This window comes from Mesoplodon densirostris, chromosome 1, assembly GCF_025265405.1.
Source record: "Mesoplodon densirostris isolate mMesDen1 chromosome 1, mMesDen1 primary haplotype, whole genome shotgun sequence".
Taxonomy (NCBI): domain Eukaryota; kingdom Metazoa; phylum Chordata; class Mammalia; order Artiodactyla; family Ziphiidae; genus Mesoplodon; species Mesoplodon densirostris.
This window is the reverse complement of record NC_082661.1, coordinates 226,114,125-226,131,169: the sequence shown is the minus strand read 5'-3', so window position 1 is coordinate 226,131,169 and position 17,045 is coordinate 226,114,125. Positions and strand designations below refer to the sequence as shown.

Below are 17,045 nucleotides of genomic sequence, written 5' to 3'. Positions count from 1 at the left end.
ATACTCAATATCTTGTAATAACCTATAATGGAAAAGAATCTGAAAAAGAATATATACATATATGTATAACTACATCATTTTGCTGTACACTAGAAATTAACACAACATTATAAATTAACAATTCTTCAATTAAAATATAAATAAAAAAGAAAAAGATCCATGGTTCACATTGCAGACTCACATAATCTGATTAAAAATGTTATAAGTATGCAGATTTCCAGCAGGAGTATCAAGGAGACAGCACTGATGTATAACCTCTTAAGTGCTGTGCTGGAATTATGTGTTGGGAAGGGAAGACGGGGAGGTCCTGCTTACCAAGTATCAGTATAACACCTCGCTTCTGAGAAGTTTACTAAATAATTCTATAATCGTGATACCTAAGGGATGTGGTATTATAAAGTAGCCCAGTTCTTTGATCTAGCCTCCTTGAAGGATGGGGGGGGAAAGACAACTGGTTTATTATAGAGTTAGTGCAATGGAGGGGAAAAGGAGAGTACATGTTGAAGATAGCTCAGAGATCCTAAATACATAGAAGAGGTGTGTGTGTGTGTGTGTATTTTTGCCTGTGTTTATAATGCCACAGGCTTTACAGTCCTTCACCTTGGGTTTCATGCAGGCAAGTTATGTAGGTCTTGCCAAACTACCACTTATAAAATTTTTATAGCTTGTTTTAGTGTTGCCACGTATTTTGTTTACATTGAGTATTTTATTCAGATTTTGTACTACTTCAAAAGTTTGCTTTGTAGTTTTGATTTGCATTTCTCTAATGATTAATGATGTTGAGCTTTCTTTCATGTGTTTGTTGTCAATCTGTATATCTTCTTTGGAGAAATGTCTACTTAGGTTTTCTGCCCATTTTTGGATTGGGTTGTTGTTTTTTTGATATTGAGCTTCATGAGCTGCTTGTAAATTTTGGAGATTAATCCTTTGTCAGTTGCTTCATTCGCAAATATTTTCTCCCATTCTGAAGTATCACCTCACACCGGTCAGAATGGCCATGATCAAATAATCTACAAACAATAAATTCTGGAGAAGGTGTGGAGAAAAGGGAACCCTCTTGCACTGTTGGTGGGAATATAAATTGATTCAGCCACTATGGAGAACAGTATGGAGGTTCCTTAAAAAACTAAAAATAGAACTACCATATGACCCAGCAATCCCACTACTGGGCATATACCCTGAGAAAACCATAATTCAAAAAGAGTCATGTACCACAATGTTCATTGCAGCTCTATTTACAATAGCCAGGAGGACATGGAAGCAACCTAAGTGTCCATCAACAGATGAATGGATAAAGAAGATGTGACACATATATACAATGGAATATTACTCAGCCATAAAAAGAAATGAAATTGAGTTATTTGTAGTGAGGTGGATGCACCTAGAGTCTGTCATACAGAGTGAAGTAAGTCAGAAAGAGAAAAACAAATACCGTATGCTAACACATATATATGGAATCTAAAAAACAAACAAACAAAAATGGTCATGAAGCACCTAGGGGCAAGACGGGAATAAAGACGCAGACCTACTAGAGAATGGACTTGAGGATATAGGGAGGGGGAAGGGTAAGCTGGGACAAAGTGAGAGAGTGGCATGGACATATATATACTACCAAATGTAAAATAGATAGCTAGTGGGAAGCAGCCGCATAGCACAGGGAGATCAACTCAGTGCTTTGTGACCACCTAGAGGGGTGGGATAAGGAGGGTGGGAGGGAGACGCAAGAGGGAAGTGATATGGGGATATATGTATATGTATAACTGATTCACTTTGTTATAAAGCAGAAACTAACACACCATTGTAAAGCAATTATACTCCAATAAAGATGTTTAAAAAATAAATTTGCTTTGCTTAGTCAACATTGAAATATGTTAGTTAATAGAAGAAATGATGGAACTTGTGGCGTTGAAGCTCCATGGCAGCTACACATACCATATTAAATGATGGTGTGCACACATATATGTTTAGATGGGAGGCTTGGGTGGCCATAGGGTGTTTGGTTTTATCAAAACATATACTTTTCTACATTATAATATGATGTTTGAAAACTTATTATGGTACAAAAGTTTTAAAGAAATGAAGTATTTCAGTGACAATGAACCTCATGGTCCATAAAACTCCCCAGGAAAAAATTAGTTTGATTTATATCATGTATTATTCTCTTTTTCTCCTGCTTCATTTCTTCTCTCTATATATTTTTCTTCATTGGTCCCAAGGGTGAGGAAGGAGAGAAACTTCCTTGAATATAATTTTGGGAGTCTAAAAGAAAGGATAAGAATAATTTATAACAATTAACTTTAAGATGTCCTTAGGTTTTATATAAGACATAAGTATTTGTGTGTACCAGGCAGAGGAACAATCTTGTAAATAAAATATAAACATCTGAATCAAACCCTTTAGTAGGGAAAATGTAATAGAATTTGGGACATAGAAAGTTTAAATAAAAGTCTTGCTAGCACTTCTTTTAGAGAATGTGAATGCTTTCCTCTTAGATATTAGTGTTTGTAAATATCATACATATACTAAATTCATGATGATAAAATATTTTATGTCAATGAAGACACTGTTTTGTTCAATACTATATATTTCAAATATTCTATATTCTTCATTTTTAGAGCTATATTACAGACCTATGATAAGTGTATCTATCTGTCTATCTAGTCTGAAAACTATTTCTTGAATGCAGTATATTCTTATATATGCAAAAAAATAGTAAGATACTTTGAAATCCCAGGTTGAAAGCCTAGTTGCTGCACAGAGTTACATTTCAGAGACATGTTCTACATGCTGACTTAAATATTATCATATACTATTAAATGGGTTTTCTAAGCAATATACTTGGTTTGAAAGAAATGAGGAAGATACTTAATTTTCTGACCTTGCACCTTATCTTAAAGCATTTTGTGACTATTACATTCAAAAAGGTTCATATTATTTCAAACCAATAATGCTACAGGAGTGCCATTTAAAAAATGTTAAAAGTATATACTAGGAATTATGAACTAGAACTAGAATATATTCATATAAATTCTATTTCAAAAATATCCTCACTGTACAAAAAGTTGTACAGTAGGATTTTACCACATGGTGAGCCAGCCTGTCCATTGAACGTGGTTAGATCTTCTTTTCAAAATTTATCACCAGATGAGGTTTCCCCTTCACACGTCCTACAAGACAAACAAGGGCTCCTGTCTACCTACATCTCCAGCCTCATCTTACACCTTGTTTATTTTGGCCTGGCTGAAGCGCATGACTTTTGAGATGTCTACTGACATTTGCATACTTAGATAAAAGCACACTGAAAATCTTTACTGACCTTAAAGAAACATTGATTAGTGGGAAAAGTAATAAGGAGTCAGCTATTCTGTTTAGGTCTCATAGATACTGAATAAACCTCAAACTGATGAATTTCATAGATGTTTTTTATAGTGTTCTATCTCTTCCGCTTTGTTTCTCTTTGTGTTTCTTTCTGTCTCTGTTGTTTGCTTTCTCTGAGGAAAATCTTAAGTCCTAAAGATCCAAAAGTGATGCATAAAAAAATATCCCTTTGGGACTCTACTGTTGACTCATACCTGATGAGTGTTATTTCTTCTGTTCATCTTTCTTCATGCAACATTGATGCACAGTTGAAATACCATGTGGTATATTATTTATCATGGAAAGAGCGCATTGGCCCTACCAACTCCTAGTATTGAGGGCAGATGCTGTGTGCCATTAAGTTCATCATTATAGATTCTTGGTATCATTTAATGAGATGTCCTGAGAGCGCTTAGTATCACCAAGCTGGCGATAGAAATATGTGTTTTATTTTGCTGTTTGGTTATTACAATAGCCCCACAGGAACAAATAAGGCAAAGCTCACTCAGAAGCATATTTGTCCATTGTGCCAGGATTCTTTATTTCACATGGATTGAGTAGGAGAGAGTGTATGTTGTGATGATAAAAACATGGAATTGGAATAATTATCAATCCGAATCCAAAACCTCTTTATCTGCCATTTGATACATACTTATAATTTTTAAAAAATTATACAATTTCTCAATTTTCAATTTTTTGTCACTTTTTAGATAATAATATTATCATTTGTCCTACAGGGCTACTGTAGAAATTAAGTGAACAATCAGGAGACTCTAGCACTTATGGCTATGGGATTTGGGGTGTGTGTGTATGTAAGTGCAGCTCTGGGTTTGAAACCTGGCTCTCCCAAGTCTACTTAACAGCTATGTGGCATGGCACAATTTAACTAACTGCCATAATTCAGTTTCCTCAACTGTAAAGAAAGGATTAAATAATAAATGCACAAGGTTATTGTGAGGTTTAAAATGAGCTATTGAAAAATGCCTGGTGCATATGTACATAGGCCTTTAATGTGTGGAAACCACTCTTATCACTTATGTAAAGAATCATATACACAGTAGACACCCATTGTATCAAAACTATTATTGTTGTTATTTTTCATCTTAGCTGAATGTTGATAGTGTTTCAGTCAGAAAACCGAGCCTATAATTTATTTATAATCTCCTTTAGTTTACTAACCTAACATACCTAAAGATGCGTTTATTATATGGTACTACAAATTCCCAGTGGGCAGAAAAATGGACTTCTCTCTCAAAGCTGGTGTATTTAGAGCTGAGACAGTGATTTTGGAATGATAGTCAGGCTTCAGACTTCAGATTAGTTAGGACCTTCTGGGACACAGAAAAGGAGGAACTTGTCAATTTTCTTATTGTACTATTCCTGGAATCTAGCATAATACCTGGCATATAATAAGCACTCAGGAATGTAGTCTTTTCCCAAGAACAACTGAAATTGTGTGAAAAAAATGACATGATTACACTTAGAAAAAGGGAAGCAAGTGTGGAGGGATAAAACAATTTAGGGAATGTTGTGTTTGTCTGGGCTAACAATGATGGTGACTTAGACCATGGTGGTTGGGGGGAAATGGTGAAATGTACAAACATTTGGGATTTTTTTTGACAAGCAGAGTTTGGTGATGGATTATCTCTGGAGGTAAGGTGTGCAGAATAACTTAAGCATTCTGACCTGCATGACTGAAAAGATAAGTAATAATTCTTTGATGTAGGACATAGTGGGCAAGTACAAGGTTTAGAAGAAAAAAAGGAGCCCTCTTTGGCTCTAAATTGAACCATCGAGGTCTTTGCTATTAAATACAGATGCTGCTTGCTCCATGTGGCTATTGAAACTTAAGTTAAAATGAAATGAAATTTAAAATTTAGTTTCTCCATCACCTTAGTCACATTTTAAGTGTGCAGTAGTCACATATGGCTAGTAACCATTGTAATTAAATAGCACAGCTTTGGAACATCAGCATTACACAGAGAGTTCTATTGGACAGCACTGATCTAGGATAACCAGCAGTAGCATCTCTAATTTTAAAAAGTTCTAGTAACATAAAATCCCCCTTTCTTCCTGCTCATTGGAATTTAATGTAAAGAGTAAGAAAGATGACATCAAGCTTTACCCTTGTCTGCAAAAACAGAAGGGTTTTATTTTGTTTTTTCCTCAAGCTGATAGTATCAAGATGTATGTTCTTGATGTGATTTCTAGTGAGAGTGAGATTGTGCTGTATTTCTAATGGAGAGTCTATCTAGCATAGTAGTTTAAAGCATGGGCACCCTAGACAAACCTCCTGGGCTTCATCCCAACTCTGCTACTCACTATCTGGATAACTTTGGGTAAATTACTTATCTTCCCTGAGTCTCAGTTTCCTCATTTAAAAAATAAGGATGATAATAATACTACCTACTTCCTTGGGCTGTTATGCATATAGAATGAGTGAATATAAAGTTCTTATTATAGTGCCTGGCATGAATAAGGATAATCAGCACTGCTAAATATTTGTTAAAGGAATAGAAAATACATAAGAATTTTGTTTTGTTGTTTGAGATTCCAGCAATTATGGTAACCAAGGCTGTCTGGTGAGTTCACACTTGAGTAAAGTATTTGCACCGGCTGTTTGTTGACCTGGGTGGAATTTACATACAGATGAGTCCCTCAGATGGGAGATTCCAATCTTGTCCTCCTATTGAAGGATACTTGCTTAAGAGAAATCATACTCACCAGAAATTAAAATAAAAAAGAGAACAAGATTTGCATTCACAAGACCTCGGTACATGTCTTGATTCTGCCACTTCCTAACAATATGGCATCAAATAAGTTACTTTACTTCTCACTTATATTCTTCCCATTTGTCCAGAGCAATGTTGTTCACTAGAACTTTCCACAGTGACGGAAATGTTCTATACTGCACTGCCTACTCTGATAGCCATGTAACTATCGAGCACTTGAAATGTGCCTAGTGAGACTGAATTTTTTATTTTGTTTAGTCGGGCTCTGGGACAATTATATCTGAGGAGTGTTTTAAGAATAAGAAAAGAGACACATTCTATACAAAAGTAACCTTGAATACCTGGAAAGCCTTACGGTGTTCCCCAAAGAGCTCTACTGCCAGCACTTTGAGAGCTTCTTGAATTCTGTCTACCTATGAAACTGAACTGGGTGATATATGCACTCCAGATGCAGGAGTGAGAATTCAAAGGGGTGATACTCACAAACGTTTGCACTTTCTAAAAGTATGGGCATGAAAAATGAAAAATGGTAACAGTGTGAGCATATGTTCTTGCTTTAGTAGCCTTTCAGGTACAGTGAGTAATTTTCATGGCTACCCAAAATAAAAAGACATATATTAGTATATGTGGATTTAGGAGAAACTTCATATGAACACGCCACCATTTTAAGCATAAATGAAACACTGAGCTTTAACATATTAAAACAATAAATGACCATGTTTGACAAACTTTGAAGGGTAAAGAAGATGTTATGTGGAAGTAAATAAACACCAAATCACCTTTATCAGGAGCAGCAAATAGACTCTCAGAATGGAATAAGACATACTTATCATTTCTCATTTTTTTCTAACGCAGCTACCTAAAATTAAATTATAGAATCTGGCTGTTTATCAGATACACACAGATTCTGTGATTACAACTAGTTCCTGTAGTTACCGTGTTCCAATGCTTAGTCTTTGCATATAAACTTGGAACCTTGAGTGTATAGTACAACAGCCGCTTATTTTAATGTTACATGAAAATCAGAGTGAATGACCACTCAGAATATCCAGTCACTTTTTCCAGTGAAATAGTGACTCGTGGATTGCAACATTACCCACGTTGTCATTTACAAAAATGCATTTTAAAAAAGCCTGTGATCTATGGATGCAGTTTTTATCCCTCTACGGGTTAAAGCACAGACAGTTTGAATTGTAGGTTGAAAATACTGTGAAACTTGACATGTAGTTGAACTTTGTTCAGTTTTATGGTGTCACCCAGCCACTTTATGAAATGAAGCCACCCACCAGTCATTTATGGAGTCTACACTTCATTGACTATTTCATATTTAATTGTTTTTCCTAATGGATAAATTTTTATGGCTTCTTTCAGGTTTGTTTTAAGGTCTAATTTTGCTTAATGAAGGAAAGCCATTTGGCTCTTAAACTTGCCACCCATGTACACCCACATGTAGTTTTAGAGTGTGATAACTACCAAAAAACTCTATTTAAATTGTGTAGCCATTTTTATTCTAGAAAATGGTATTGTACAGCCCATTGTAGGAAAATATTTCTATTTGCTTAGATAATAACAATTTCAAATAACATTTTAATGTCTTTCTTACTGGTCTGTATCCTTTGGTAAATAAATTTTTATCAGGCTATTTGGTCTTACTTCCTTCTTGTAAATGAATTAACTGTTACTCTTGGGCAAGCTTTCTTACAATAATTACTTTTCCTAATTTCAGGAATTTTTAAATTCACATAACCAGATTTTTTAAAGTTGATTATTCTGGGTTTACACTTCTAATAAGATAGGTGCTCACAGGTGGCACTTTGGCCTCAAGACTAGAGATTTCTTGTGTATGTCCCTTAGACAAGCTGAGCATTTCTGTGGTTATTTTCCTTTTGAAGACGTCAGAGTATTTGTAAAATGTAGTGGGAGGGATAAAAGTTCATGAAAGAGCTTAAACTATATTCTAGATGTTTCCATCTCACCACCACCCCCAACTTCTTTTACACCAAGAAGAAAGAAAGCTTTCTGATGGAATCTCTACATAGTTAGTGTATTACTCAGGATTCTCTAGAGAAACAGAACTAGTAAGGTGTGTGTGTGTGTGTGTGTGTGTGTGTGTGTGTGTGTGTGTGTGTGTACTCATCCTTAGATCTTCAGGGTGAGTCAGCAAGCTGGAGACCTAGGAAAGATTATGGTGTAGTTTTAGTCCAAAGGCCAGCAGGCTTGAGACCCAGGAAAAGCCAGTGTCCCAGCTCAAAGTCAGCCTGGCAGGAGGAGTTCTCTTTTGGTCAGGAGATGGTCAGCCTTTTTGCTCTATTCAGGCCTTCAACTGATTGGATGAAGCCCACCCAAAGTAGGGAGGACAATCTGCTTTACTCAGTCTATAGATTTAAATGTTAATCTCATCCAAAACACCCTTATAGAAACACCAGCAATCACATTGGACCAAGTATCTGACACCCTGTGGTCTAGCTAAGTTGACACATAAAATTAACCATCACAGTAAGAGATGCCATATGAAGGTACATTTCAAATCTTTCTCTATCCTTGAGGAAAACATAACCAAACTAGGGTGACAGATCTCAACCATATAAGGTTAGAAGTCTCATCAGTGACTCATTTGTGTATTGCATGTATGCATTTTAACTGGGGCAGAGCTCAGCATTCTACTTTGGGGTTAGCTTATATTTTGACTTTATCTCGAATTTCAGGAAAATCTAAGAATTACAGTCTTCAAGCAAATCTTTCATTCAGTTAACAGGCCTACATGGAACACTTTCTATGGAGAAAGGACTGTGGTAGGACAAGACGATAAACAAGACAAGCCTCTGTAGCTCACAGACTCAGAGCAAAGTTTTCCCCATGTTGGAATTCCCCTCCTTGAATACATCATCATCAGGCTTTGAAACTACTTTTAAATAGAGGCTTTAAGTAGATGCTAAACTTTTTCCTCTTTGAACTAGGTTCTATTTTGGTAGTCTTAAACCTAGCTTTATTTTTCAGCAGTAGAAACTGTTTACAGCTCTGTACAGAGAATTCCAGTATGAATTATGGAGATTCAGTTAGAGCAGGTGGATGGCTGGAGTAAGGAAAAGGGCCAGATGCCAGTTTGTTTACTTGGTTTCCCTGTTTCCCAGCACCCTCCCTGTCCTTCTAGCCATGACAGCCCCAGGGGTGTAAGTAATAAAGTTTAAAAAACATTTACCTATTTAATAATCTTTCCAGTGTTTCATGCATTATATGTGAAAGCTGTAAAGCAGCTTTGGCTATTTCCCTTTCAGTTTCTCTATGACTCACTTTGTGTTCAGTTATTTCTTTTTACTCTTCAAGAGTCATTTGGGTTTTTTGTTTGTTTGTTTTTTGTCTCATTTTCTCTTCATGTTATTTAATAGTCTGTGTTTCAAACATGTTATACTTAGTAGTGTGTTTCATATTATGGAAGGTTCAGAGGGTCATAAAACCTCCAGGAACTTGCAATTTTCCTAAAGAGAAAAGCCTGTATTTTTGAAATATTTAAACAAGGTAAGATGAAACAAACCATATAGGCAAAAAGTGCACCATCAGGTTATTTCCAGAGATCTGTATGAATATTTCATCAAGTATCAAGAATGTCAATCTTTACAGTTGAAATGTCAAGAACCATAGAGCATTAGGTATTTCTCAAGTAGGCCTTAGCAATCACCTGTCTCCTTTGGAGACATATTTTATATGATTTGCCTTTTATTTTTGTAGGTAGCAAAGTGAAAGTGGATGGATGACAGTAAGTGCCAAAAGAACTTTAATGTGTAAGCGGCCTAAGCTTACTAGTATTTGAATATTCAGTCTTTTTTTTTTCAACTTCCTGTGCCTAGCTATTGGAGTCTTGGAGAATTGGAAAGAGTTAGAGACAAGGTAGAAAATTTGTTTTAAAAATAGAACTTTAGTGAGAGTAAGGTAGGGAATTCATAAGAGATTGTGTGTGTTTAGCAGGGCAGTGGATTTTCCAGAAAGAAATATTCATTGTCATTGTTGTAAGGTAGCAACTGAAGCAGACAGCTTTTGAAAGCAGAAGCTGTTGTTACTGTGAATAAAATGATAATGTTAATAGATAGCAGAGTGTTTTAAAAAATATTTTCTATGGATTAAAAATGCATTTACACAGCTCATCACTTTTTCCATTCATACCAAAGGTTTAGTAAAGATGTGTAACTGTTTAATTATAATGTTAATGCCAGATTTCTGTTTAGATAAAAGCGGCAACGTGCAGACTGGACCACAGAGGCCATTATCTATGAGTCTCAGAATACTAGACACCACTATGCACTTGAACATATTTTAGAGATTATTACTGCATACCTAGTAGCCATGCCATTTGAACTGAAAGGTACAGAAGTAAAAAATCTCAACTTATAACTTACCCTTTGTTCAGGTTTAATGTTAAAAGTACATGAAAGTTTATAAATGTGATTCTAGAAGTCAATAGCTCCAGATTCTACACCCCTTCATATATGTTCATTGAGTACCTTCATAAACAAGGCACTGTGTTTATTGTTTGTAATTTTGTTAATTTGTTTTGTATTTCTTTGTTCTTACAATGGAGAATCATATGTGGTGAGGAAAGAGTTGGTATAGAATTATAGTCTAAAAGGCTTATAGTTCTCTAGTGACTGAGATTAACAAGCAGTTTTATTTAGATGCTTCCATCTGTGAAGCAAGAGGTTTCAAATTGTTTCCTACATTTCCTTCCAGCCGTGGCATTCTGTGAGTTTGTAGTTGTTCTTTTCTTTTACTATATCAAAAAGGATATATTAATTCTGATATCCTAAAACTTGGGTCATTTAAAGGGATATTTTGCCAATGAAAGAGGTGCTGGTAATTACAATGGAGTAACAGGTGTAAACTGGCACATATGGTTGCTCCACCTCTAACATATGTTGGTTCAATGACAAATAATGGGGGAAATCATGACTATAGCACATACATATACATACACAAAAAAGCCCTTCTTCATCTATGTACATAAATAATTGCTGTGATTTGAACTATATTTCTGATGCATATACCATTCAGACTTTATGTATATAAAAGTCATATATATGTCATAAATATATATGAAAGTCATATATATCATATTTATCAAAAATATAGTGTATATATATATATGTGTGTATATATATAACCATTAATGGAGAAGCAGAGTGTGTCAAATAGAGCCCAAGGAAGAGGAACATTTCCAAAGTTCCTAACTGTGTTGCCAGCCCTTGGGTACATGAGATTGAACAATGGGCCTGAACGTATCCATGGTGAGAAATAATGCTGCCCTGTGGAGGCTTCAGCAAATTCAGGTAGGATTGTTTCAGTGCAGACCTTTAAGGTTCTGAAATGTACCGGTGGCTCCTGCATCATCCCAGTGTGATACTGGGCCCTAGTTAGAGACTAAACCCCAGATGATGGGACACAGAATGACTCTAAGCCTAGAGCTGCCCATTGTGAACTGGGTACTACTGTGATCCCATTGTATGATGTAGAAGTAATGTATCGTGTGGTGGGAGTGATACATTCAGAACTGGGCTTAAGCAGATCCAGGAGGTATGAGCATATATCATAAAGAGCTGTTCCAGAGTCTCATGTTACTGACCTCATGTTAGTACCTCTATCTTATGATGCTTCTCTCGCATTCTGATTAACTCATGGAGGAGGAAAACACTCAAACTTTTAAAAAGATGGGTTAGCCTGATGTGTTAGGTGGACCTTAAGGTCAATGATGAAGAAAATCCATCCAGTGGGGAGATCTGAGAAACAGTATGATTGTTAATCATTTAGAGGGAGAGATGGCCCGAGGTATGGATATATATCAAGTTTAGCAAAGTGAATGGCTTCACGGGCCTGGAAGAAATAAGATTAGAAGATTGGATTCAAGGAGTATGGGCAAGGGTATGTAGATGGGCTTACAGGAGTGAGCACAAGTATGCCTGAGCCATGCCCATCAGAAAGCAAATACTCTTTATGACCAGAGAACATTATCACCTGCCCATGGATTAGCCAGACTCCTTTCTAGGACACTCCAGAGTTTGTGAAATAGACCCATGAAGAGAATGGCCTTGGTGGCAGACACAGGGGTTATACATGGACCTAAAGGCGTGGCCTCCCTCTCCAAGGCTGATATAGCTACTGTCACTGCTAAATGTTAAATGCCAGAAATAGGTTGGCAATGGACACAAATATGGTACCATTCCTTGGGGGAGACCCAGCAGCTATTTGGTGGCAGGTCAATTACGTTGCATCCCTTTGACCTTGGAAAGGGCAGCAGTTTATCCTGGGGACATGAAACAGTCTGAATATCTGTTTCCCTTTTCTGCACACAGTGCCACTGCTGGCACCCCCATCTGATGGCTTACAGAATGATCTGGTGTCCCACATAACATTGCTCCAACCAAAGGACAAGTGCTACGTAAAACGAGGTGCAACATGAGTTTGTAATCACTGCATGCCCCTCCACCCAAAAGCCACAGACCTGATAGAACAGTGGAATAATATTAACCATGAAAGACTCAGCTAAGGTACCAGCTTGGGTAAAAAAACTTAGGGTTGGGGTACTGTCCTCCAGGATGAAGTTTATATGCTAAACCAACAGCTGGTGTAGGATGTTGTGCCCGCTATAGCTAAAATAACCACCTCTAGAAGAAAGGGTTAGCCCTTATAATCAATCACAGTGCCCCACTTTTGGGGATCTGTGCTTTCTTTCCCTACAGCCTTAGACTTTGCCAGTTAGAATCCTGGTTCTTGGAGTATGGGGAGAGGCGTTCTGTCAGGGGACCCATTAAGCATCCCACTTAACTGGAAGTTGTGGTTGATTTCATGTGTGATCTGACTACCATACATTCCTAACTAAATGGACCAGCAAAGATAGTAAGAGATACTGTGCTCATGAACCATGGGGAAATAGGGCTGCTGAACAAAGAGAAATATATCTAGAACTCAGAGGTGTTCCATGGCCAGAAGTGCATGGGAAATTGCCACAACTAAAATTCCATAAAAGCAAGGAAGCTAAGAGCCTAATGTCTTCAGATTAAGGTCTAGGTGACCTCACAAGGCAGCACTCCAGAAATGCCAGTGGAGTATGAGGCAAACTTGAAATGAGTGGTAGAATGATGAATATCACCAGTTAAGGCCCCCAACATCAGCTGGAGTATTGACTATTGTGCTTGGTTCACTGCTTCTCTTTAAATCTTTGGGAAGTTGCAACTGGCCATCACTTTGAAGGATTGTACTTGAACTTCCCTCTTGCAGAAGATGAAGAATGTTGTCTTATATGCTATCTGGATTTCATAAATGGATCGGAATTGTGCAAGAAGTTGCCTGTCCCGGGCCCCGTTTTTGTGCTTTCCTATGCCCGCTCACCCCCAACAACGTCTTTAGGTTTTGACCACCTGCTCAATGGAGAGCCCCTCCTGGGCTCAGTTTATGTGCTTTTCTGTGCTGGCTTAACTGGAATGTGTCTTCAACTTTTGACCACTTGCTCAATGGAGAACCCCAACTGGTGCCACCATTGTCACCTTATCTCCTGATGCCACCAGCTTATCAGTCTCCCTCAAGGTGAAGACCAGCCATTATCATGCACCCAATGGCATCTGCCATGGAAATATCCAGAGTGGATTTGGCACCTATATTTTACCAGACCCAGGAAAGTTCTGTCTCCACTGGAATATTGCACCCTCAGTGGCTGCCTGGAGGAGACAGATTGCATAACTAGAAGTACAGAGGAGCTAAAGACCCATCGGATGACTCTTTACCAGTGAAATAGAGTAGATGGTAAGGAACTGGCATATAAATGCATTTTCCTCCATCTAACAATCTGTCCCAAGGTGCAGAGATTCCGTATGACTTCTCTGGAGTCATTCCACATGGCCACCTAACCAGCTGTGTTTTCTTGTGAAGTTTTGCCCAGCTTGATAACAAACGATGTTATGCCTGTTTTCGCTTTTTCCCTTCAGCACTTCCCTTCTTACGTCCCTCTGACTGACCTGGGATTGCTTGATCTCAGGCCCTGCCTTCCAGAGAACCTGGATGGAGATATAAAACAAGGCTCTTAGATGCTAAAGTTTTTGTTTACTGAGTGACAAATCAAAATATCATACACGCAGCCCTAGCCTTCCTGATTGAAAAGTTTACTGATTTTGATGCAGCCAATTATCTTCTCTATTTTAATGTATTAATGTCATTAATTTCTTTCATTTTCTAAAAACTTACTTTCTTACTCTGCTCCATTTTGTTTTACACCTTTTTCATTACTCTAGTTTATTATACCTTTATTCTATAGTTCTCCTATATTTGAACTTTTTTTTAAAAAGATTTTTTTTTTGATGTGGACCATTTTTAAAGTCTTTATTGAATTTGTTACAATATTCCTTCTGTTTTATGCTTTGTTTTTTTGGCTGCAAGGCATGTGGGATCATAGCTCCCTGACTAGGGATTGAACCTGCACCCCCTGCATTGGAAGGCAAAGTCTTAACCACTGAACCACCAGGGAAATCCCTGAACGTTTTTAATGCGGAGAAACCTTATGTTGTTTGTTTGTCCCTTTCAGAATGTGTATCTGTTTAATGTCCTCTCTTAGAACAAAAAAGCAGTGAATGCCAGGTTTCGTCTAGTTATTCCTATATGTAAGTTTTGACATATTGGAGGAGTGTAATGAATTTTAAACCCCAGTTTATAGATTCCTCCCGGCTTCCTTCAAGTCACTCCCTACAGAGCGCTAAGATTTTCTGATCACACTTTGTCGGACCCCTCTTGGGCAGGGAGGTGTACCCCACCCCAATATTCCACACTGTAGTCAGGGGCTTCACTCTTACCATCCCCTCCATCGCCACCTCCCTTATAATTATTATTTCTGATAGGAATTCAGAGACAACATAAATTGTAAACCCATGGTGCATTTATTAGTGTTAAACAGTAATACCTAGTTAAGATTTCTATTATAACCATATATTGAAGGTAAAACCCAAAATCTTACATATTAAGTTGGCATATCACATTTGCTCTCTACCTCAGATTTGACCTAATTGCCCAGATTCTTCTAGACTTGATATCTCCAGCTTTTGGAATTATCTGTTTGTTTTGGTTGTTGTTGTTTTGTCCTGAATTTGAATACCCTGCCATCTGTGTCCACACAGAGAACTTGACTTCCCAACTCTTCAGCCTTCTCTCCTAACCCCCCTTTGGTCATGAATTTCCTTTACTCCCATTGTCCATTGATTAATGTTGTCTGATGCAAGTTAATCTATGGAAAAGTTGAGAATGAGATCAATGTTCACAAAAATTGTGAAGACCTCAGATGGAAGATGCAGCAATACTATATTGCATTCCCGTTGAAACCAAACAAAGGCAGCTACAAGCATTTGAAAGCAAGTCACATTTTTGCACACCATCCATTATTCTTGAATTTCACAGGATGTTAAAGATTCTACATCTTCTGAATTTATTAGCTTGGTATTTAACATGTTTCACAGCCAAAATAGCAAAGAAATTTCATTACTGCTGGTTAAACTGCCTCATGAAAATGTTGTTGGTAAAAGGTTATAGAAATGAATGAGAAATCTAACCAAGAAGCATATTAAACCATTTATCAATATAATTTAAAAAGGCATTCTGATGACTTAAATTAACATGGCTAAAGGGTAGAGAATTAAAGTTAATAATTAAAACCTAGATCTAGATTAGCTCTTCTTTTGATAAAGAGGGGACAAAATATAGGCATACAGTATTTACTTAAATTGTCCTCAGGAGAAATTGAGACCAATAAAATCATACCTGATCATACTATTTATGGGCTTTAGAAAGATTACAGCTATATTATATATAAACTAGATTATGTGATTAGCTTGTGTTTCCTTCACAGTCAAATAACCCTTTCCAAATTATTTCATTTGGGATAGTCAAAGCCTAGAACTTAGCTAACTCTCTATTGAGGTTTAGTGTTTTGTTTTTTTTAACTGAATGGCCTCTATTTATATTAAGGATAATAAGTCTTTGCCATCTTTGTGAAGTTTTTATCAATAAATTTCAACTTTTTTTTTTGCTCTTTGACATACAGGACTTTTAATGTTTGTGTGGCCTAACCTAGTCACTTCTTCCTTTGTGTTAAAGCTATTTTTTTTTTTCCTAATAAGCACAGAGCTTTCCTGAAAGGGATGGTGAATCAGTTAGTTTGGCAACCTGAGTAAGCATTTTGTGTCTGTGGGTTTAAGATCAAAAATAAATATTTTCTCTTCTTTTTCATTCTTAACAGAAACCAGGAGCTAAAAGAACTTGGTGAGCTTTCTCCACACTGGGACAATCTACGAAAAAATGTCCTTACTCACTGTGATCAAATGGTGAATATGTACCAAGACATTCTGACAGAACTCAGCAAGGAAACAGGTGTGAAATCAATGACTTTACATATTCAAACTGAAATGAATTTCATGTATGTTATGTGAAAACAATAATAAATACTATTGTTATGGACATAGAAAAGGAAAGATTTAATTTAAAAAAAAAGCAGAAAACTTTTATTTCCGACTCTACCATCTTCGCATGAAAAACAAAGAAGAAAAAACTGCACTATTTTACCTCATGGTATCATTACAGGGATAACTTAGAATTATTTTTAATTAAATTTCTGAGAAGAAAAGCAACTCATACAGAATATGTTTTTCTTTCTGAAATTCTTATAACATTTTTCTATGTCAAATGTACTTTTCAACACACACACACACACACACACACACACACACACTATTTATTTACTAATGATGTTTAATTTTTTTTTCCACCTAGGGTCCTCTTTCAAATCAAGCAGCAGCAAAGGAGAGAAAACATTAGAATTTGTTCCGATAAATCTACATCTGCAAAGAATGCACGTACACAGCCCTCACTTGAAAGGTAGTATATAGTATTCTTTTTCAAATGGATGAATTATGTTAGTGTGTACTTCTTTAAAAG

General features: G+C 36.7%; 1 protein-coding gene across 8 annotated transcripts in view; it reads left to right on the top strand.

Annotated features, from left to right (window-relative positions):
• The window catches only part of INPP4B (inositol polyphosphate-4-phosphatase type II B), a 353,637-nt gene that overhangs the window by 165,740 nt on the left and 170,852 nt on the right, over positions 1 to 17,045 (top strand). For all 8 annotated transcript variants that reach the window (XM_060095092.1, XM_060095079.1, XM_060095076.1 and 5 more), the window contains 2 exons: positions 16,351 to 16,481; positions 16,881 to 16,985. In XM_060095092.1, the coding sequence (XP_059951075.1) occupies positions 16,351 to 16,481; positions 16,881 to 16,985 (236 nt within the window). The remainder of the gene's footprint in view (positions 1 to 16,350; positions 16,482 to 16,880; positions 16,986 to 17,045) is intronic.